This window comes from Pristis pectinata, chromosome 16 (genome assembly GCF_009764475.1).
Source record: "Pristis pectinata isolate sPriPec2 chromosome 16, sPriPec2.1.pri, whole genome shotgun sequence".
Classification (NCBI taxonomy): Eukaryota; Metazoa; Chordata; class Chondrichthyes; order Rhinopristiformes; family Pristidae; genus Pristis; species Pristis pectinata.
Window position 1 is genome coordinate 24006532 of NC_067420.1, and position 24205 is coordinate 24030736.

At 37.2% G+C, this 24205-nt stretch overlaps 1 protein-coding gene across 1 annotated transcript in view; it reads right to left on the reverse strand.

Moving 5' to 3' along the window:
• prpf6 (PRP6 pre-mRNA processing factor 6 homolog (S. cerevisiae)) overlaps nt 1-24205 on the reverse strand; it is a 56938-nt gene that overhangs the window by 16232 nt on the left and 16501 nt on the right. The window contains exons 6-13 of the mRNA XM_052031173.1: nt 19033-19188; nt 18386-18480; nt 17648-17804; nt 14413-14575; nt 12671-12789; nt 12359-12577; nt 2620-2742; nt 805-926 (exon numbers count right to left, since the gene is read on the reverse strand). Of these exons, the coding sequence (XP_051887133.1) occupies nt 805-926; nt 2620-2742; nt 12359-12577; nt 12671-12789; nt 14413-14575; nt 17648-17804; nt 18386-18480; nt 19033-19188 (1154 nt within the window). The remainder of the gene's footprint in view (nt 1-804; nt 927-2619; nt 2743-12358; nt 12578-12670; nt 12790-14412; nt 14576-17647; nt 17805-18385; nt 18481-19032; nt 19189-24205) is intronic.

The following is a 24205-nucleotide window of genomic DNA, read 5'->3' on the forward strand; positions in this document are numbered from 1 at the left end:
GGTAACGTTAACAGTCCAGCTTTATAATAGCTGAGCAATTTAGGCTCATATAACCCAAATTATAGCTTAGACTGGCTTGGAAGGGACATCTTTTAAAACTGTTTCATGACAAGATACTTGCCATTCTATGCCAGGTCATGCCTTGAATTGAGTCTAAATCAAAAGGGTGAAAGGGAATTCAAAGGAGTCTCTTCTCCAGTTTTTAAAGTAATGGGACTGTTTCATCTAATCCAAATATAGAATATACATGAAAATTAGAAAGCAACAAATTTAAACCAAGCATGTTAGCTTCTCTTGTGAAGAGCGACATACACCCTGGGTCAAATTACCAAGGGAATCAATTAAACTGGATGCTGAAAATCTGAAAATTGGAAAATGCTGGAAACGCACTGCAGGTCAGGCATCATCTTTGCAAAGAAAATAATGTTACAGGTCAAAGGCACTTCATTAAAATGCATTGTTCTCCCTTTCAGGAGAAAACTACAGTACCATTGATTGATTTGCAGTGCATCATGAATGAGAAATTGTATCACAGCAGCTGAACACATAAGAGAAATATAGAGAATATAGAACACCACCTCAAACGTGTTTAAATCATTTTATTGTAGGTCAACCAAGATCTAAGATGGTAGCAGCTTTGTTCCTACTTTATTTTCATGCAAAAACCGCAAGTGGATTCAGTCTGTAAATAATAATTAGGCAGCCCAACATAAAGCATTTCTTATACTAAATATAGCAAGGTTAATTTCTGACCATGTTTGCCAAGCACAATGATGCTGGTATAACATTTCAACTTCATAGTACCTGGTGCCATAGTTCTTTTCAAAGTAGGCAGCTCTTAGCCACACACTTTTTTTGCTTGGGAAGACCTGGAGTGCATGTGCATAGATTGCTCGTGCACATTCAAGAGCTCCATGAGAAATGCACTAAGAAACAAAACAATAAAGAAAGAAATTTCAGATTAAATTTTGAAATAAAATATCTCACATAATTGATAACTTATTGCAACAAACAGACATGGAACATATTTACAAATATAAAGTGTTGAAATATTAATCTGAAGAACATTTTCTACTGCTGAGTTACATTAAAATAAGGGTTAAGCTTATCACAAGTTAAATCATAGCAAGTATCCTATAATTTATGTTCAGGTCATGCACATCAACAAATAACACCCTGGAGGCGGTTTCCTATAGTTTAATTTTGATTATGCACAGCTATTATCCATGGAGGAGAATCTAGATTTATTAAAGCAAAACAACAAAATCACACTGCATTATGGATTTTTGCTTCTGGCACACAAAGCAACCATGCATCCAATTGAATCTGCACCAACTCTTGAGAATGATCTAAAACAAAACCAAATTTTTCCATTCTTTTCACTTGTTTCCACTTCTGTATTAAGTACTAATCCAAATTTTCCTGAAAAGACCACTTCTCTGCCTCAACCATTCCCTGTGGCAGAATATTTTATGCTGCAATTAAACAGTTTTCCTCATCTCTCCTCATTCTCACGATCAAAATTGTTATCCCACAACCAGAAAGCCAAATGAGGTCAAGAGAACATTTAGGGAATACTGACAATATTAATTTGACATGAAGTTTAGAGAGATAGAACATAGTCATAGTTTTAAATTTAACATGCAAATTTTGAAGTGATGGAAAAGAATTCGAATGCACTAAACAGAGCTGTTCTACTAATGGGTAAACACTTGCGCATAATGGAGCAAAGGCTCCATGTATAATTTGTAAATAAATGAGGTATATGCTACATCAAGCTGAAAGAGAACTGTACAAATAGTCTGCATCAAGCTGAAAGAGAACTGCATAAATACAAAGAAAATTGAAGAAATAAGGTGGACAGGAAATTCAAAAATGCACAGTATCAAAATTAAAAGGAAATGTTCATAAATATACAGTAGAAGATTATGAGCCCAACGATGAAAAAAGATGAGACTATTATGGAAATAAGAAAACAAGTGGACTTGGTAAAATTAGTACTTAATGTTTTCATAGTTAAAAAAAGACATATCAGCATTTTGGTGGATTTCTTACAATTTTTACAACTGGGATCAGAGAAATGATTGCAACTTTAGTTGCACAAGGGCATTAAAAGTGATGAAACTGCAGATGCTGTTGACACACTTGTCAAATCCCTCTCAATTTAGCAATTGCCCCTATTGAACAGGAAAACTGCAAACATCACTCCAAGACGACAGGGAGGGAGCAGCCAGGTTTCTAAAGAACAAAATCAGCCATACGAAGATATTGAAATCTTTTGGGTCAGAATGAGAGAACTTGTTTAAAAGGAACAGTTCAATGGAGACTCATTACACAAAACAAGGGTGGAATTTGGACATTCATAGTTGGTAGTGCCCAGCAGCTCACCATGTAGAACATTTAAAACACTTATCTGTAGGAAAATATACACAGTGCCTTCTCTCATGACTGTCAATAATATAATGCACAAAAATGACACCCCTCAAACAATGCAACAGTAAATGAAAAATGAAATCTGGTTATGAGCTTTAAGGAGTGAAAAAAACTTTGCAAAATGTACTCCATGTATCTTAATATTGTTTCTTGGCTGTTGTTTTATACTAAAATCACCGCACTTACACTTTCTGCATCCTCCATCCAAGCATGTTTCCGATCTTCCTCTTCAATGCCAATTCCAATAACAGCCCGAATAATAGCTTGACAGGTGGCAACACTACCAGCCCTATCACATTCTTCAGCATCCTTCAAAAGAAAAGACAAAAGATTAAGCCAAGATTCTCAATGACAAGAATAGAACAAGGCATGCAGGAGATACAAATCTTGTAAATTTCTATGCTAGTTATTAAATTGTTGGAGAGGGTTCAGAGGAGATTTACGAGAATGATTCCGGGAATGAAAGGGCTTAAGTATGATGAGTGTTTGTCGGCTCTTGGACTGTACTCACTGGAGTACAGAAGGATGAGAGGGGACCTCGTAGCGACATTTAAAATGTTGACAGGTAAGGATAGAGTAGATGTGGCTAGGCTGTTTCCCTTGGTGGGCGAGTCCAGGACCAGAGGGCACAATCTTAGAATTAGTGGGTACAGTTTCAAGACAGAGATGAGGAGAAATTTCTTTACCCAGAGGGTGGTGAAATTGTGGAACTCCTTGCCACGCACAGCAGTGGAGGCCAGATCAGTGGGGGTGTTCAAGGAGGAGATAGACAGATATCTAAATAGTCAGGGTATCAAGGGATATGGGGATAAGGCTGGAAAATGGGATTAGAATAGTTTTTTTTTCTTTTTTTCCCCACCCCATTTCTTTTTCCCTTTTCCTTGGAGCAGACTCGATGGGCCGAATGGCCTGCTTCTGCTCCCTTGTCTTGTGATCTTGTGAAATTATCTCAAAAACAATGCAGCTAATAAATATGATTGCACGTCTAGAGTATCACATATGGCAATACACTCAGGTTAATTTCTGTTTAACATCCCGAAACGGATTTCATTAAACATGTCAAATTGTTATGTACTGGGGCACAATTAGACCAACACTTTACAAGCCTAAGGATGAATCATCCAAAATGCCTTGTCAAAGAGGTGAGCGAACTGCAGAGCCATACGATTTCTAGATATTAAATAACTTTGAACCAAGTTAGTATTACTTTCCCACTTTTCAGAAGTCATAATGCAAATTGGTAAACTGAAAAATTTTCATTCTTGTAGTCGTCATCACTGCTCTATCACTCAAATAAGTATTAAGAAATAGCATTTAATGTTGCTTTAGTCCCAGTTAGAGTTTACAAATTATCAGAGCTTATTTAAAGAAAATCTTCAAATGAGCTGTGGCAATAATACTGTAATTGATACCACTAATTCTGGTGGCAACTGCTTATTATAGAAAGTGAAACTCGTTTATAAATGGCAAACAATTCAGGAAGCCACTCTCACTCTTGAAGCCAGGAAAAATAAATCTGAAGCCATGCATCATCAATCCTACAGATGTAACTGCCTTCATTTCAGAAATGGAGTAGACAGGATAAGTATCAACTGTCATTTCAACTGGAGAAATGAGCATTTCTTGACTTCACGGACATTGCAGCCTACTGCAAGATGCCAAAGTTTCATTATATTAAACTTTTGCAGGAGAAACTACACGACAAGCAAAGCTGCTCTGCAATATTATCAGCATCATACTCAGTAGGTGGAAAGTTCACAAGTCAAAAAACCTGCTTCCTTTCAAGAACATCTATGATCATTTAAAAAAATTAATGGACTTCTTCACTCAAGAATTCCTGGGTTATATTGACAACAGTGACAACGTGTCAGTGTTTAACGAACACTGCATTTATCATTGCTCTTTTGTCAAAGTCTTTCAATTACATAATTTCTACTTGATTTTTTATGAATTCGTATTAGAGTACAATTGTTAAATGTTATTTGCTCAGGAGAGTCACCAACAAAGCTGATATACAGCTCAGATTAACCTGCAGCTTTCAATCATTCCATCTATACTAGAATTTCACTGTCAAATCACTCAAGGTTAAGTATCCAACAGAAATAATTAATTAGACAATCACAACAGGGATCCTTGCTTACAAACAGAACAGTTGGAGAATATGGACTACAAAATTGCAGGAGTTTCAAGATGTCAGTAATGCATGTCATCATGAATCTTGAAAATTAATATAGGTTATTTCTTATAAAAACTTCAAAACAGAAAAGCATGCTTAACATTTTTCCCACTTGCATACCACAGATAATGACAGGGCCTTGAAGTTCAAGACCTCTGCCAAACAAGTCAAAATTCCTCCAAAATGTTATTCTTCAAATGTTGTTCTATACCTTAGCAACCAACCAATATACATCCATAGTTCTGTGATGCTCCTTTCTAAGGAAAGCAAACAAGCTGCACAAGGGGAGGATATTTACAAGTGGGTTAATATAGCTTCTTGTTGCAAGGAAAATGTCTTCTCACAATAACCAAGCTTAGGACAGATCAATTTTTCAAAAGCTTGGAGAGCACTTTCTAATAAATGTAGTTTACAACAAAAATATATAATTGGTTAAGGTGGTCTCAAAAGCATGAATGGAAACGGAGATATAGAAAAATGAGACCAATAAGGAATAGGTCAGAGATGAGAGAGAGAATTAGTCCGTATAAGAAATTAAATCCAACTGAACAGCTGTTGACAGAAGCAAAAAGCAGGTATTATTGGCAACTACTAGAAACACAGAAACTATCAATTCTGAAACCCAATGAAGCTGGCAATTTCTGAGTTAGCAGCACACAAAATTGTTACAGGTGCACCAAGTGATTCTATTGTGTCTCAAGGAAGATACAAGGCATGCCTACCCACTTACCTCGAGTAATATCACTCCCACTCAACAATGTTAATTCCTAATACTCTCAAGGAACAAACTGGGTTGTATATCTTGTCTTACTAGTGTCAATTAAACACCAAGAGGAAATACTCTTTTGTTTCAATAAAATTAGTCATGAATACTCATTTTGGCAAAATTATTAAAATGGACATTATTGTTATTTGAGTACTTATCCAAGAAATTTCAACATCAATCAGTTCTGCAGAGATAGTAACCCACCTTATTTCAAATAAGGTTTCAACCAGTGGACAGAGGAATGTCAAACATATATACGTCTGTAATTTCTTGGCTTGTATGTCTCATCTGCGATTATCGTAAGTTGCATAGTCTGCTGATATTTTGAGTGCTTTTGTCTGAGAAACTATTTACATACTAGGATGGTACTATTTTATATATCATTAACAAAGTTAGTTTCATTAATAAATCAAATGGCATATGTCAACAAAATATCTTACAAAATTAATAGTACCATTGATTTACAATAAGACATGAATGAATTAGTTTTAAAACAGCCAAAGGCAGTTGAAACAAAATTATGGTGGTGTTAAAAAAAAATTAAAAACATTCAAAGAGTGCCATAACATCTGGAGGAAGTTCATTTTGACATCAAATATGTCTTTGATCAACTAGCAGTGAGCCAAATCCAAAAGCATACTAGTCAGTTCTGCACGCAATTGACAGGGAGCAAAAAGATTTTCAATTCATTTTTCAAAATAAGTTACTCAACATTGAAAAGTTAATCACCAAGTTTTTAAATATGTAGGTTGCTGGATGAGCCTTTTCAAAATGTACACTTGGAAACCATCCAGTTATCTTATTCATAACTTACAACATTAAAAAAAAAGCTGCCTGAGAAGTCAAAATTAGTTTATTCCTTTTACAATTTTCATTTCAGTTGGGAAAGCAGTGGTTTGGATTATGAACTTTAAATAGCTGATAAATTTGGCACATGTAATGTGACTGCCATTTTGATCAGAACTGTAAAATGCATTGGACACAAGATGCAAGTTGTTTTTCCCTCTGCTTTTCTCTTTAAGGTTGCTCTTATACCAGAACAGCTCCTGTGGTTCCATGATTTCTACAAACTACCTTCAATCTCTACCTTCTGACAAACATAAAGCACTGCTGTCAATAAAAAAACTTTAAAAAAAATCTTCTGTTGATGTAAGCATCACTGACAGATCCAGCATTAATTGCATATTCCTCACAACTTCCAGGTGGTAGGGAGCCAGTTTCTTGAGCTGCTGCAAACTGCATGTTACAAGTACTTTTGTGGCCCTGTAATCCAAGTGTTCCAAAATGTTGGCATATCATCATTCCTTCACATTTGTTATACGTTTCTAAGTCAGGACTTGGTGTAAAATGGAAGTCAACTTGTAAGTGGTGGTGTTTCCATGTGCTTGCTACCATTATCGATCTTGGCTGCAGAAGTTGCAGGTCAGGGAGATGGTGTTTTATAAGACTTGGCCAACTGCTACAGTGCACCTTATGAAAGGTACTCACTGCAACTATGTCAGTTCTGTAATGCATATTTAACATAGTGATGGGATACCCATCAAGCTGGTTGCTTTATCCCAAATGCTGTTCAGTTTAAGTATAATTGGAGATGCAATGATCCAAGACCATTGAGAATATTTTGTCACAGTATTAGTGGAAAGCTTCTGGAGAGTCAAGTTAAAATCATTCACCACAAATGCCCAACTCACAAATTCGTCTTGTAGCAACTGGACCAGCCATGCAAATGCAGGTAAAGTTTCTGATCAATAAGAATTGCCTAGATTAAAACTGATACTAAGGAAGTCAGCAGTGGTAATGTCACTGAACAGCACTGCGAAATGGCTAGACTGTTGTGAGATTGACTGACACGTGTGGTACAGATGACACTAATCACAAAGCAGCCATGCCCAAAAGTTTCTCAGGAAGACACAGACTACTTCATTAGATAAGGAAAGCAGGGCTTAGTTATTAGCACCATTGCCCCTTCTAATTCAAGGATAGAAGGAAGGTAAGTGAAGTAAAAAGTCATTAGGCAGAGGATACAGCACTGAGATACTTCTTCTGTGATAAAAAATACAAAAGCTTCTTTGGTGCATTCTGGAATGTCATGATTGGTCTCCAAAATCTTTCTTTGTGTTAAGACAGACTACAGCCAGTGGAGACTCTCCCCAATACTATTAACTTCAGTTTTTCCAAAACCCCTCAATTCCACAAAGGAGTTACTCTCAACTCACTTCTGGAATTTAGCTCTTTAGTTCATGTTTTGACCAAGTCAGTAGTGAGCCCTGGTGAAACCAAACTGAGCATCAGCAAGTAGGTCAGTGGTGAATAAATGGTATTCAAAGCTCGACTGAGGATGCCTTCCTTCACCTTGTTGGTGAGGTAGGATAAGAATTGATTAGATTTTAATTGTTATACATTTCATGGACAGTGTATAACCTGGGCAACTTTCCACAGTGGGCAGTACAGATGCTTAGCTACTGGAGTCCCTGTGATTGCATGGGTTTCCTCCCACATCTCGAAGATGTGCAGATTGGTGAATTAATTGGCCACTGTATATTGCCCCTAGTGTGGGGCAGAATATAATTTTTTTTATTTAGGCTAGAGGCATGATCATTCTGTGACACAAGTATGCAATCAATCTTTTCTTGGCATGGCATGGGGTGCATTTAATTAGCTGAAAACTAACTACTGTGATAGTGGGGAGTCTCAAAGGGAGATGGGGTGTATAATACTCAATACTTCTGGCTTAAGATGGCTGCAAGCTCTTCAATCTCATATTTGTACTCTTGCCGGGATAAGTACATCCATGCAGCTCATTTCTCCTGTTAGCCATTTCATTGTCCACCAGTATTCATGAACGAACACAAGCTTTGATCGGATTTGTTGGTTGAGCACATACATGGAATGAGATCCCAGAGGAAGTGGTTGAGGCAGACACAATATCAACTTTTAAAAGACAGTTAGACAGGTACATGGATAGGAAAGGTTTAGAAGGATATAGGCCAAATGAGACCATCTTGGATGGGCACCTTGGTCGCCAAAGGGCCTGTTTCTGTGCTGTATGAATCTATGACACTGACCAGTTAATTGTCTCCATGACTAATTGGTTCATTTTTTTTTCTCCCTATAGTATTCAACAGGTTGACATCTTTTTGTTTGGTACACTGGGTGCTGCTCTAGACATACCATTCTTCACTTTTTGGAACCAGACAAATAATAATGACGGTGTGAAGGATATTTTAGACTAAGAGACTACAGACTAAAGTAAACTAGGCTACAATAAGTGAGTGGCAAACCCACACTTTATCACTTTAAAAGCAGGGTAGATTCTCAAATCTCCAGACACTAACCAAGAAAACAAAATTTGATAATTGTTGCTTTGTACAAGGAATACCCTAAATCAGCTATAAACTGACTGTAATTAATAACAATGGAATTGTATCTGTCATTTGTCAGAGTAATTGTTATGATTCTGAGCTGTTAGCTTGAATTTAGTTTTAGGTATAGCATAATGAAAGTATTTAAAGCAACAAAATTTGAGCCCATATCATAATATGACAGGTCAAAGTTTCTAGATACTAGCAGAAGGGATAAAATGCCAGTCACATTTCCAGACATGAAATACTAATGCAGTGTGGCAAAACAGAGTGCATAATATTAAACAATACTCCAAATATGAGTAACAATACTCTTTTATATTAGTTATTTAAAATAATTATATTTAGTCTTTTTTCAACATAACTTTATACAAATTGAAAGAAAATAATATTCTTCTTCTGAACAAAAATGCTATTATTGGCAAAGAAAACAAAGTTTTTATATCAGGACTATTCCAAAACACAATTCCATTGGCCTTTTTGGTATCACTTGCACTGTAAATCAAGTTATTGCATTGCAAATTAAATCCTATTAATAATCAATTGTAGTCAGTAGAATAATCTGAATTTCCACAGCACACAATATGCTCTGAGGCAATTCAGCTTGCTTTAAAGGGAACCACATGGAAATCAGACTTTGGAAAGGAGGCTAAAAAAAGAAAGACTGGTGGCTTAGTCACCAAATTCTTAAGCAAACTTTGGGAGGGACGAACAGCGAAAGAGGACGTGCAATGGGATGTTAACAGCTGAGGTTTCAATAGGTGGTTTAGTTTAGTCCCCAACTGCAAGGCAAACAAGAAGTCAACCAATTTTGGATCAGAAGGTTTTCCGGCCAAGTTTTATGAATTTTCAGGTTTTTTTTAAAAATGTATTGGAGTCTTCTGGTCACAAGGTAAAAACCTTAAGGGAAATTATGCTGAGCAGTGCAATGTACTTCAAGCAAAAAAAAAGAAACAGGATAAGACAAGAAACTTGAGAAAGCCAACATGCCCAATCCAATCAATAAGATTATGGCTCATCCATATCAACATCATTTGCCTGCAGCCTCCTTAATGCCTTTGACCACACACAGGTTTAATGCTCATCAATCTTCACTTCAAATCTATTTAATGTCTCCGCCTGCACAGCTCTATGGGGTACAGAATTCCATTGGGTCACCATCCTCTGAAAGAAATTTCTCCATCTCCAATTTAAATGGGCAACCTCTTATTCAGAAACAATTACCCAAGCTCTCCAATTCAGGAAAATATCTTCTGCATCTACCATCGATCCCCTTCAGAATGAACTCTCATTCTTCTGAACTCCAAAGAGTATAGCCATAGCTTCTTCAACTTCTCTCCGTAAGTAAATCCTTTCATCCAAGGAATTAATACCAAGGGGGAAGAGTTGTGACATTGGATATTAGATGTAGGTTGGTGCAACTGAATAGTGCATCCAACGTAGAGTTAGCACTGTCAGGAGTGCAGTGCCCAGGACATTAACAGAATGAAGGAACTGTTCACTATGGGATGAATCCTGGTTCTTCTTTCAAATCCTTGCTTCCTTCTGGGCTAGTATTTGGTTCTTCTTTCAAATCCTAGCCTCCCTTTGGGCTATTCCAGCAAGGTCATCTACTACTACAAAACTGAGCATCTGAAGTCTCTTGTGTCTCTTACTTGTTACCACTGATATGTTCAGACACAGGGCCATAACCTGAAGGGTTCACTTGCAAAATACATGATAAAGCAGAAGTGTATTTCTACCCCACCAGATAGGTCAGACCTGGTCAGTGCAACAGAGTATGAGGTAAGAGATACCACAATGTCCCCATGAGTAATGCAGTAATTGGAGATAGTGGGCCTGCTGGTACCATCACCATGGTAAGCAAGGCCTTAAAGGAACAAAACAGACATTATAGGCATGACCAGCCCAGGGATCAACAAGCACAAGATGATTAGGCAAGAACAATGATGTCAGAAGCAAATGATCATGTATATTCCCTTGATAGAATGGTCAGGAGGTAATAGCTAAGTGGACTGTGTAACAGTGAAATTCTTACTGGATCTCTAAATGTACCTAAAAATGCCACACTCTGTACAAATCAGAAAAAGTATATGGACTGCATTGGTAGCAAGGTGAATAGACCTCTCTTTCCCTGAGGTGCAAGATTAATTAAATGAATACTTTTCTGGTTCACCTGGGAACAGACTGCATGAGTGGTTCTCTTGCTCCACAAAACCACATAATATACTTACTGAACTTATAGGGATTTTTGAGCAGCTCAGACATTAAAATATTCTAAGGTACTAAAAAAATTTGTTAAAGAGCTAATTAAATGAATTTGTCCTTGTGCAGTTTTTTGACATTTCAGCAGAAATCATTTTCCCCTTCAGTGATAATTTTTTTGGATTGATCCATGATTTTGGATATGTTTCCCATGCAGATCCCTAGTATAATGTTGTGTCTTTGCACAGCATTATATCAAGTTAGTGCCTGAACTGATCTAATGTTTATAAGATCTCCCATCCCTATTTGGTTGCAAAGGTGCTGACCTTCAAGGATTCAGTTGCGGGCCCATGCTGAACGACCATGAGACATCATTAGGACAAATCCCTATGACCCTACAGATACTTCCCTTCAGCTGCTCATGGGAGAAAGTGGAAGCAGGGACCAAGCTGCAGCAAGTAGTGGTGTTGATGGGGGCAAATAACAGCTGGAGAAAACTCCTTCCATTATGTTATAATTTTAATAAGAGCAAATGATTATTAAACTTATTAAAAGTGGAATATTTTCTCTTTTATGTTATAATTTTAATAAGAGCAAATGATTATTAAACTTATTAAAAGTGGAATATTTTCTCTTTCATGTTTTTAACCATGCTCTGCCTTCAGTTAAATTTTAAAATTTGTGTCTAAAATTTTAAGCCAAATATCTAAAGATTTGGGAGCAATTCTTAAAGGTTTGAAAACTCTTATAAACAAGCTTGGCTTAAGAGTGTTGACAAGTTTGCAGCAGAGAACTTGTGGAGGTTAAAAACTTTAAAAAAAAAACGAGATTTCAAAGGAAAGTCAAAAATGTTTACACAGATACTCCAGGATAGGGAAAGCAAGAACAGTGGTAATGGGACAAGATTATTATAGTGAACGAGACAGCTTCAATGTCCACAGCTCAATTTCCTCAATAACTTATTAAATGGTAAAATTAATGAACCCAGAAAGAAAGTTATTTGAGAATTTTTTTTAAAAAAGGCATTTCAAATAAACACCTGAGACTTAAGATCTCAAATATCCTCAATTAAAATAAAGTCATGAAATGTCATGGTGACTGTTGTTATTCTTCTGGAAAAACTTTGCACTTCTCCAACTTTACCTTATGTGAGATACTAGAAGTGTGTGAATTATTAGATCTTCACTATGTTATCATCATTAGCTCTTCAAAGTTATCAATAACATCACCCAGTGAACCATCCAATAACAGTTACTACTTACTGCATGGTGCAAAACATACGATCAGCAGACCATGAATTTTTAGTCTGGGTTTACTACACTGCAAGTATATCAGTTTCACCTGACAGTAGAATTCAACAGATGATTCAGTACAAGTGAAATGACTGTTGGTGCTCACTTTCAGATAAGCAATTACCTGAATCCATTGTTCTCTATTAATTTCCACTCCATTTGCTCTAAGTGAAGTAATAGCTCTGTCAATGATCTTGTCTACCATCTGAGTATTTCCATTAGCTTCTTCCAGTTTTGCTGCAGTAATCCAAATATGCCTGTCAGTTGGGATGTTTTCTCTTGCTTTGTTGAGTACCTTCCGAGCATTTTCATAGGTCTCCAATCTTGCCAAGGCAAGCCAAAGCTACAAGACAGAAGAACTTCAGACTTCCAACTCCACAAGTTGTCTACTTGAAGTACAAATTAATTAATACTTAATTTTGACACACATAATTACCTCAACACTTGTAGGGCAGCATTCAACAGCCCTACTGAGCATAATCCGTGCATCCTCTGGTTCCTCCAGTTCAACTGCTGCTTTCCATAACCGCACTGAGTTTGGTACATGCTCTAGGGCTGGAGAAATTTTTAAATATATAATTGGACAATTTTACATTGACCAAACTACCCACTTTCACCATCCCCATCCAAAAAGAAAATGTAACTAGTCTGCTATGAAATATTTAAAAGTTCCATTGCATTTACATGCCTTCACTTAGCATAGGGGTGGAAACCTGTAAACCTGCTTTTGAAACTGATGAATTTACTACTGTAAATGTAACAAATTTGTTTCATTTATACATAAAAAATTGGTTGTAGAAAATTGAAATTTCCGAACTATTAATTGCCCAAAAAATACATACCAAATAATTTTGTGCAGTACAATTGTTTAATTGCATAATGAATTGTTTCAGTATTACTATAATACTGTTTATGCTTCAATTTCAACAGTTTTAATTCTATGTTACAAAGCAGGTAAAATAGAAGCAGCTTTGAAACCAAGTTTTGCGATCAAAGTCAATGCTGCAGGTAAGTGAAAGTAACACTGCAAAAACAAACATTTAAAAAAAATCAAAACCAATTCTGAATCTATTTTTCATGTGTGTGTCCTCAGATTTGGACACAAAATTACCCATATAACAGAAAATATTCCTGTAATTAAATACTGTCAACATGAGATCACTAGTCTTCATTCCTTTTCCGATCAAATTTATTAAAAATCTAAGAAACACATCAAAAGCAATAGTCAAGTATCTGCATAGCACTTTAAAAACCACAAAATTCAAATGAAACAAGATAATTTCAGATGTGCATTTGCGTGCTCTGCATCTCTCAGTTTTCTTTTGAAAATGAATGATATCATAAAACAAAAATGCTATCTGCGTTTCAGAAAGGAATTTTCTCCCACAACAAGGAAACAACGATTTTCTATGTAAAGCAGCTGGGCTTCTTCGTGATTAATTATAACACTCACATTCTTTACAGCACAAAATGACAAATCAAGAACAAACGTTTTAAATTTGAGGCCAACAAAAATAATTGCAAACAACAGTACAATTCAGAGCTGATGGAAAACTTAGAAAAGCTTGCTTTGTCCAGTTCAGGTTAGTTTTGTTTATTTATTCAATAGTGCTTTGGCGGTAAAAATACAGGTTTACACAAGTCTGTAAAATAGATATTTCTATCAGTAAATATTGCTTGGTAAATTAGATCAATTAAGAGCAATTACAATTAGAATCAGATAAAAGCACATACAAAGCAAGGGAATCCAAATGCAGTATCCGGCATGCTCGGGACTTTGGTGGTACCTGAATGGCAGTTTTTCAGACTATTGGCTATTACTTCTATTAATACCCAAACACACTTAATAGACATTTATTAGATATTAAACACTAGTATAATAATCTTTCCAAAGAACCTGGCAAGCTTAAAGGGAGCCCCCGTAAAGTATTTAGTATGTCCCCAAACAGTCCTTTGTTCATACAAAACTACTCATGAAGACCAATGTTAAAATTGGTTAACTGATTTGGATAGGATTCCTACAGCTAATATTCTACCTGACCCTCTGGATTACTTAAAATAAATCCCAAAGAGAAATGAAAAATGTGTCATCTACTCCAGATGTCTTTTATTTTCTTCGTAAATGGAGATCACAGACCAAAAAGATGCAAAATGTTTAAACACAAACTTGGTATTTACCTTTTCGCAAAACTCGCTTCTTAGCTCTAATGTCAGTTTCCAATTCTGCAGCACGTATGTATATGCGAACAGACTGTGGCAGATGACGGACAGCATTTGCTACCACTGCTTTAGCTGTGTCACCAGGTTGCAGTCGAGCTGCCTCCAACCAAACATCTTCACTCTAGAAATACATACTGAACATAAATCCATGCTAAATGTGATTCACTTTTACAAACAAGTTTAACAAACTAAACACAGAAGTATTTAAGCAGAATCTTTCATGTAGTAAAATCTGCCAGAATACTTTGCAGGAGTGTTATCAAACAGAATTTGGTAAGGATCTTGGTTAAGAAGCAGATTTAAAGAAGCATCTTAAAAATGTAGAATTCTAGACCTTAAAAGCCTTGAGAATTTGGGCCACAGCCACCAATGGTGTGTTGATTAACACTGGAGATGTCTGAGGTCAGGACTAGAGTAGCACAATTGTCTACAAGTTGCAGTACTGCTGGTGATACAAGATGGGAGAGGAGGGAGGAATTGGTGGGAAAGCTATGAAAGGTTTTTGAAACAATGTCGAAAATTAACAAAGAGTTGTTGTTTAACCTGGAACCAAAAGATCCTGGATATGTAAAACCCAACGAAATTGAATCAATTCTCAAAATCCTTAAGGCACCATAATCAAATATTAGCATACCTTCATACACTTCTATAGAAAATATTTGCATTGGTATAGCATCCCTAATGTAGAAAAATTTTTCCAGAGTGCTAATTAGGAAATTATTTTAAACATTTACTTTAAAATAAGGCAATTTTCATTGTATGTATTAAAGGCTTGTATAAGAAGCAAAAGGTTAACTCTTCAATTCATTTTTCTGAACAGCAGGGTATTACATTGTATTGTATATATGGTTTTTCCTATACTTAAATAGTTTAAAATAATAGCTCTAGCAATTCATAATTCTCTCCTGTCCAGAAAAACATCTGATTTGCTATGGCAAGGCCAAAGCCAAACTGGAAGAACAACATCTTGTATTCCTCTTGGGTAGCTTACAATCCAATGATATGAACATTGACCTTTCCAATTTCAGGTAAACCACACCACCCATGTTCTCCTCCCACATAGACTTACCTGTCCACCTAGTTTTCTTCTCCCCTCCACCTAGTTCCATCTGTCCATCTACCAGCTTCTATCCTAAGCTCCGTGTACTGCTATATACTGGCAATCTTTACTCTTCCCTCCTAGTCCAGGTGCAGACTCTTGACCCAAAATATCAACTTCCACTTTTTTGCCTCCACAGATACTGCTGAACCCGCTGAGTTCTTCCACCATAGTTTTTTTATTAAATTCCATATTCCAACATCTGCAGTCTATTTTGTCCTCATCTAATTTCCCTTCTTACTCATCTTGGCAAAATTCATGCCTATATTAGCATTTTGCTCATACTGACAGTTTGCAAATAACTGCAAGACTGGATCAGCAGCTAACCCAAATCTAGCTAATTATGTGGGCAGCAAATACTGGTAATTCAGTTCACCAGAGATTAGTACTATAAATGGATCAGTATTTCTCACAAATATCATTGTGCACAGTAACATTTCAACAATCCAATTTTCTAGATCTACAAAATGACTGGAAACAATTAAACCTCATTCCATCTCACATGTTCCTTTCTGATTAACAGTTGGGTAATTTCTCAATTCTTGCCATTGACCTGCACTTCACCCCGTTTGCAAAACACCTTGTATTGATTGTGCACCCAAACGGCACTGCATAAGAGCAAACTGCTGTGACTGTAATCAGAAATAGCAGTGATGGCTCTGATTTTGAAATAATCCTACAGAAGGGAAGTAAACTGCACAAGTTCCAAAGAAACCGAGAAAATAAACCAGACATCCATTTCATTTGATCTCTCCCTAATAAGGAATGACAACAATTCTGCCTGGAGGTCAGTGACCAGTGGTGTTCTGCAGGGATCTGTTCTGGGACATCTGCTTGTTGTGATTTTTATAAATGACTTGGATGAGGATGTGGAAGGGTGGGTTAAGTAAGTTTGCTGACGACATGAAGGTTTGTGGTGTTGTGGAAAGTGTAGAAGGTTGCTGTAGATTACAACAGGACATTGATAGGATGCAGACCTGGGCTGAGAAGAGGCAGATGGAGTTCAACCTGGAAAAGTGTGAAGTGATACACTTTGGAAGATTGAATTAATACAAGGTTAATGGCAGGACTCTTTGAAGTGTGGAGGAACAGAGGGATCTTGGGGTCCACGTCCATAGATCCCTCAAGGTTGCCGCGCAGGTTGATAGGGTTGTTAAGAAGGCATATGGTGTTTTGGCCTTCATTAGTCAGGGTACTGAGTTCAAGAGCCATGAGGTAATGTTGCAGTTCTATAAAACCCTGGTTAGACTACACTTGGAGTATTGTGTTCAGTTCTGGTCACCTCATTATAGGAAGTATGTGGAAGCTTTAGAGAGGATGCAAAGCAGATTTACCAAGATGCTGCCTGGATTGGAGAGCATGTCTTATGAGGATAGGTTGAGTGAGCTAGGGCTTTTCTCTTTGGAGAAGAGAATGAGAGATGACTTGACAGAGGTGTACAAGATGATAAGAGGCATAGATCGAGTCAAGAGTCAGACTTTTTCCCGGGGCAAAAACGGCTAACATGAGTGGGCATAATTTTAAGGTAATTGGAGGAAGGTATAGGGGTAATGTCAGAGTTAAGTTTTTATTTACAGAGTGGTGGGTGCGTGGAATGCACTTCAGGCAGAGATGGTGGAGATACATTAGGGACATTTAAGAGATTCTTAGATAGGCATACAAATGATAGAAAAATGGAAGGCTATGTGGGAGGGTAGGGTTAGATAGATAGATCTTAGAGCAGGATAAAATGTCAGCACAATATTGTGGGCCGAAGGGCCTATACTGTGCTGTAGTGTTCTAACAACACAGAAGGTAAAAAGGGGAGTGCCAGAATTAGCACTAGCCCTGGGAAGTGTGCAAATAGAGAAACTAGGAAAAACAATTTCAACAGTCATTATAGTTGAACAATATTTAGTAAACAGCAAAAATATTTGATGTACAAATTATAGATATTCTTAATGGATTAAATAAACACAACGCTATTAAGAGAGGTATGCATTATATATGATGAAATAATTACTTAAAACAAATATTGAACAGAGTCCTTGTCAACTGCCCAAGGGAAAAGCATGCTCAGTGCTCGATACCAAGTCATCTGAAAGTATTGATTACCTTTGGACACATCTCCGTTCCCTTCATAATTAAGTTCCTAGCCACCTGCAGTTTTCCTGTTACTTCCTCAAGTCTTGCAGATGCAATCCATGCTGGAGGATGATGAGGATTGGTTTCACGCACTGATTTTAGTAGTAATCTGGCTTTTTTGATGTCACTGTTATAAAATAGTATTGCAATGTAAATAGATATTTTTGTAAACCATTAAAATATTAGCCAAAGTTGACTAAAAGGAAATGAAACATTTCCATTCATATATACAATGTAAAAAGAAGCTTCTGTACTAATAATTAAAAATTGGTCTATTTATGAACTTAATTAATCCCCTATTTGGCCGCATTAAGTAGTCTGATAAAACCAGCTGTTACATCCATAAGTACTATTTTGCTGGTTCTAACTTCACTACTCCAGCATTTTGCCTACAAATATGATTGTGAAATTATGAATATTTCTATTTCCTTTGAGAAGCTCAAAGCTGGAATATTTTCTAAAGTGTTGTTTGATTTTGACCTCAACTTGAAAGTTCTCGTTTAGTTAGACGGGGTAGAGAAGAATGCAATTAGGTGTTCGGAGTGAGCCCCAGCTTACATTGTGCTTGTTTACATTTCATAAAAGAGCAAGATTACAAATTAAAATAAAAAGATCGTCAAGATCCTAAGGTTTCAAATCATAGTAGTTTAAACTAGATTTATAATGATGATCAAAGCTACATCTTCCTTACAATTATGACACACTTACTTAATGTCTCCACCATGTGTTGGAATCATAGAGTTCAAATCTGTCAAATAGCCTTTAGGGTCCACAACAGTTTGTCCACTAACAGAATCAGATACCTTCATGAAAAAAGATTAATATTTATGTTTTCTGATGCAAAACAAGAAACAGATTTTAGACATCTGTATGCAATATTTCAATGAAATTGTAATTACTGTTTTTCCCCACAAAGGAAGAGAACACATGAAGTAGAAATAGACCACTCAGCCCCTCTGCCATTCAACAAGGTCATGGCTAATACTTCATTTCAAATATCATTTTCTTGGCCTATTCCTATATCTCAATTCCTCCAACTTCCAGAAATCTATCAATGACTTAGCAACACAGCTCTCCAGGGTAGAGGATTCCAAAGATTCTCAACTCTAAGTAAGGAAGTTCTTCCCCATTTTATTGGTAAATGGCCAACCCCTTTCACTGAGACTGCAATTCCCTAATTCTAGGCTCCTTAACCATGGGAAACCTTCCCAATTCTACTCAGTTAAGACCTAGGAAAACTTTGTACTTTTCAGTCAAGTCTTTTCTCATTCTTCTAAACTCTACATAATAGAGGTACTCTGCTTTTTACTTTGTATTAATTTGGCACTGATTTAACCATATTGCTTTTCACTTACTTGACTCAGTCTCATATCCATCAGTGTGTTTCGGGCTTGACCAATTTTCCTCATGTCCAACTCTCCTGATCCAGGTGTCATGAGCCCAGGTGTCATTCCACCTGGGTAGGGGGTATTCAAGCCACCAGGATATGGCGATGTCAATCCAGAAAATTGCTGCAATTAAAACATTAAGCATTTCAAACATTGCTCTGGATGAAGTGAATCATAATAGGAAAATCTTAAACCCTCAGTATTAATTATGCCACAAATTATTGAAACCAAAATGAAATCAGAATACATAGCATCCTATTTCATTACAACAGATTAAACTTCATAGAACATAGAAAACTACAGCATAATTCAGGCCCTTCAGCCCACAAAGCTGTGCCGAACATGTCCCTACCCTAGAAATTACTAGGCTTACCCATAACCCTTTATTTTTCTCAGTTCCATTTATCTATCCAACAGTCTCTTAAAAGACCCTATCGTATCCGCCTCCACTACCATTGCTGGCAGCCCATTCCACGCACTCACCACTGAGTAAAAAAACTTACCCCTGACATCTCCTCTATACCTCCTCCCCAGCACCTTAAACCTATGTCCTCTTGTGGCCACAATTTCAGCCCTGGGGAAAAGCCTCTGACTATCTACCCGATCAATACCTCTCATCATCTTATATACCTCTATCAGATCCCCCCTCATCCTCCGTCGCTCCAAGGAGAAAAGGCCGAGTTCCCGCAACCTGCTTTCATAAGGCATGCTCCGCATTCCAGGCAGCATCCTTGTAGTAAATCTCCTCTGCACCCTTTCTATGGCTTCCGCATCTTTCCTGCAGTGAGGTGACCAGAACCGAGCACAGTACTCCAAGTGGGGTCTGACCAGGGACCTATATAGCTGCAACAATACCTCTCAGCTCCTAAATTCAATTCTCCGATTGATGAAGGACAATACACCATATGCCTTCTTAACCACAGAGTCAACCTGCGCAGCTGCTTTGAGCGTCCTATGGACTCGGACCCCAAGATCCCTCTGATCCTCCACACTGCCAAGAGTCCTACCATTAATACTATATTCTGCCGTCATATTTGACCTACCAAAATGAAACACTTCACACTTACCTGGGTTGAACTGCATCTGCCACTTCTCAGCCCAACTTTGCATCCTATCTATGTCCCTCTGTAACCTCTGACAGCCCTCCAAACTATCCACAACACCCCCAACCTTTGTGTCATCTGCAAACTTACTAACCCAACCCTCCACTTCCTCATCCAGGTCGTTTATAAAAATCACAAAGTGCAAGGGTCCCAGTACAAATCCCTAAGGTACACCATTGGTCACCAACCTCCACGCAGAATACGACCCTTCAACAACCAATTAACAACCTTCAATTAATTTTTTTATATAACCTCCCCTGAAAATTCGAACACCAAGCTCAACAGCTTATTGATAAGAGTTACCAACTAATAGGAAACCATTAGTTTAGGTAAAAATAACTTTAATCTTTGTAACTGAGTGAATAGAACAAGCAGCAACAGTGTGCAATTAATATGCTAATAGTTTACTGAATCCTTGAAACACACCAAAGTACTTAACACAACCGGATGATTTTGTTTAACTACTGTTTTGTAGGCAAATGTGGCAGTAGATGCACAAACCAACAACTCTCAAATAATCAAGGTAAATGAAGAGCTTGGTTCATTTTGTGATGGTGGTAGGGGATATTTATCCATAGCAGAATAGGCCATTCTAGTCAGGAAAAAGATTCAAAAAGATAGCATCTCACAAAATGGTCAGATCAATCTATCCAGCATGGCCTTCAACCCATGGTTCTTTTCACGGGAGGAAGGATTGCTGCTTTTTCAGCGAAACTGGTGGATATCCAAATAACCCAGAAATAATTAATATAATCTTTACACATTACTAGCTTTATCTGTTATGTAATTTATCAGTGCCAACAAAAGTAAAAGTGATGCAAATTTAGCAAGAGTACATAACTCAGTTAACCAAACCAGATACTAAATTAACACCAGATACTTAAACAGATACCAACATCACCCCTCGTCTTTCCCTTCTCCCACCCTCTCGATCTGCCCATCACCCACACATTTCTCCTACCAGTTCCCCTCATTTCCTTCCCTTTGTTCCATGGTCCACTGTCCTCTTCTATCAGATTCCATCTTCTTCAGCCCTTCGTCACTTCCACCTTTCACCTCCCACCAGCTTCTTACATCATTCCCACTCTGCCCCCCTCACCTGCCTATCACCCCCCTCACCTTGATCCACCTATCACCTGCCAGCTCTTGCTCCACCCCTTCCCCCCAACCTTTCCCCCCCACCATACACAAGCACTCACTATCTCCCCTCTTCCTTTCCAATCCTGAAGGGTCTCGACCTGAAACGTGGACTGTCCATTGCTGTCCATAGATGCTGCCTGACCCGCTGAGTATTTTGTGTGTTGCTCCAGATACTAACACTAAACATTTACAAAATATTGATATGTCTGATTATTAAACCATGCAGGAGAGGTACAAGAGTTCAATTTTGCTGTACATTGTTGCTTTTCATCACTTTAATAAATAACACAATTAATGTTTAAAATGGGAAGTTATACTGCCATCTGGTGGTTGAAGTTAAATTATGCAGCAAACACAATTGTTATATTCCAGCAATTAGGAACACATTCAAGGGCGCTAATAGATAAAATATTTATATTCAGTGCAAGTATTTAAAAAAAGTAACACTTAGGATTCTGAGCCACTGGCAAGATCAGTCACCATTGTTCATTCTGTTATCTTCAAGAAAGTGGTGGCAGGTAAGCCATTGTAATCCACATGACAAAACTGCGTACCACCACAGGAAAACCTGAGGTAGAACCTACAATATATCGGTAGACTGATGAATCACCCTGGTGGACACCGTTTGATCACACTCCAGGTGGCCCAATCCCATTAATAATCTGTGCAGTGATGAAAGACTTCTACATTGGTTTTGAAGCCATCTTTGATGCCTCAATAGAGCCTAGTTAATTGACCCAAGCCTGCAAGGACCCAATTAGTGCGTTGAGCTTGAGTCAGATGTACATCCTGCTTAAATACTTAAGTTCTGGTCAGTCAGGCCATGCGATGCTAGTCTGGATCAGTACTTTACCCAGGTCAGGGCAATTTGCCACGCGTACTCTTGTGCTCAACAAACAACAAAAGAAATGCAACATAACAAGTCTTTTCTTCTACTTTTCTGCAGAATTCTAGAGGTCAGGTTTCTGGGGCTGAGACAGGCTTTGGACTGGGTCACATTTTAATATTTTATCCCAGCAAATCTCTGCTTTTGACATTTTAAACCATTACCATGTGCCTTGTGTTCAAATGGGCATCAAAAATCCAACATCATTACTCAAATACAACCAAGTGTGTGAGAGACTAACAACCTACCCCTAAAAGACATTTCAAAACAGATCACCCACTTTTGATTGCAATTCGTTAGGGAGCTGGAGGAAGCTGAAAGGTTTGTATTGGGCTTTTATTTCAGGCACAAAATAGTCTATTTAGTTTGTAATAGTATGCAGAAAACAATTTTTCTCAAGCTAAAGATGTGTCTCCTACCTAACAGTGGTGTCAAAAATACTTACTGCTGACCTTGCAACGATCAGATATTCAAATGTTTAGCCAGTCAGGCTGAATCAGTTTCTACAACTTCTTGGCTTCATGGAATTGAGGTATCATAGAGGAGGCGATTCTTGAACTTCACCATTGAGAAAGAGAGGCATACATTTTGTGGCTTTCGATATGACACAAATTCAATTTTTTAACCCAAGTTACAATTTAAATATTTTTCTTTAGAAATGTGGAACTTGGCTAAAGAAAGAGGAAGTATTAATGAACATCCCTAAAAATTCTTCTGCTTTCATGGAATATTTAATGCAAGATATGCATAACTTTTCCTATTCGCCCATCTATCTGATATAGCAGTTAAAACACAACCAGCATATCACAGTTTGCTGAAAACTATGTTAAGTTGCACAGTTGATTCATCTCTTAAAAGAGTCAAGCAAGTAATTACTTTTTAAAAAGCAAATACTAAAACATCAATTATCTGTATATTTCACGAGAGGCATCTTAGGAGGGTATAGATTGGTACACCACTTCCATCTGCAGGTTCTTCCTTGGCCCTCTTTACCTTAAAGTAAATTCCATTAAGTATTTCGCTCACCATGTAGTGTTGAATAGTTAAGTGAATCACCAATTTAACCTGATTTTCATTTAATGAATGATTTTTTTTTTGCTGACATGGTCTTACAGTCCAAGTATCACAGCACAAAACTACGAGTAAAATCTGTTATTGTTTTACCTTGTACTACGTCAACTGATCTGTATGAACAGTATGCAAGACAAGTTTTTCACGGTACCTTGGTATAAATATATGTGACAATAATAAATAATATCAGGAGAAAGAAATTCACATTATTCCACGATATTGCACTCAAGAAAGTTACAACGTAAACATGTAAAAAATAATGTTGGCCCAGACTGCACATTTCTTTGAAAAAAATTTCAAGTACCAAGGACAAAGAAAGCTGTCGAAATCAGAGCCTACAATGCTCACCCATCACATCCTCAAATAATTTAAAGAGCTATATCACCATATGAATGACCTTTAACCCAAAACATTAACTGTTTCTCTTTCCACAGATGATACCTGACCTGCTGAGTGTTTCTAATATTCTCTTTCAGATTTTCAGCATCTACTATCTTTTATGATCTCTGCACACAGTAACTATTTAACCATTGTCCATTCAATATCAGCATGAAGAACAACATATGTTAAGGTTATGTTTTACTAGCTTGAATCAATAACGCACTATCACAGTTCATTTTGCAGTATTCAAGGTACTCTGTCTCTTAACAAACACCATTTATCATTTTACCAGTTTCCAATCTTCATGATTAAAAAGCGCAGTATCTAAATTTTTCATTGTAGCTTTTGTGACTGGGACTCAATCATATTCTTCTTCCATGAGCCACCTACAAGCCTCAACATCCTCCTGGCCCTCAGTAACAAGAAATGCATTTCAGCAACAAGAATCCAACAAACTACAGAATATATGTTACATCATGAGGAGAAAAAAAATACAGCAGAGGGGAAAAAGATCCCAACATTGGATTTTAATTTTATAATCAAAAACTGATGCTCTACC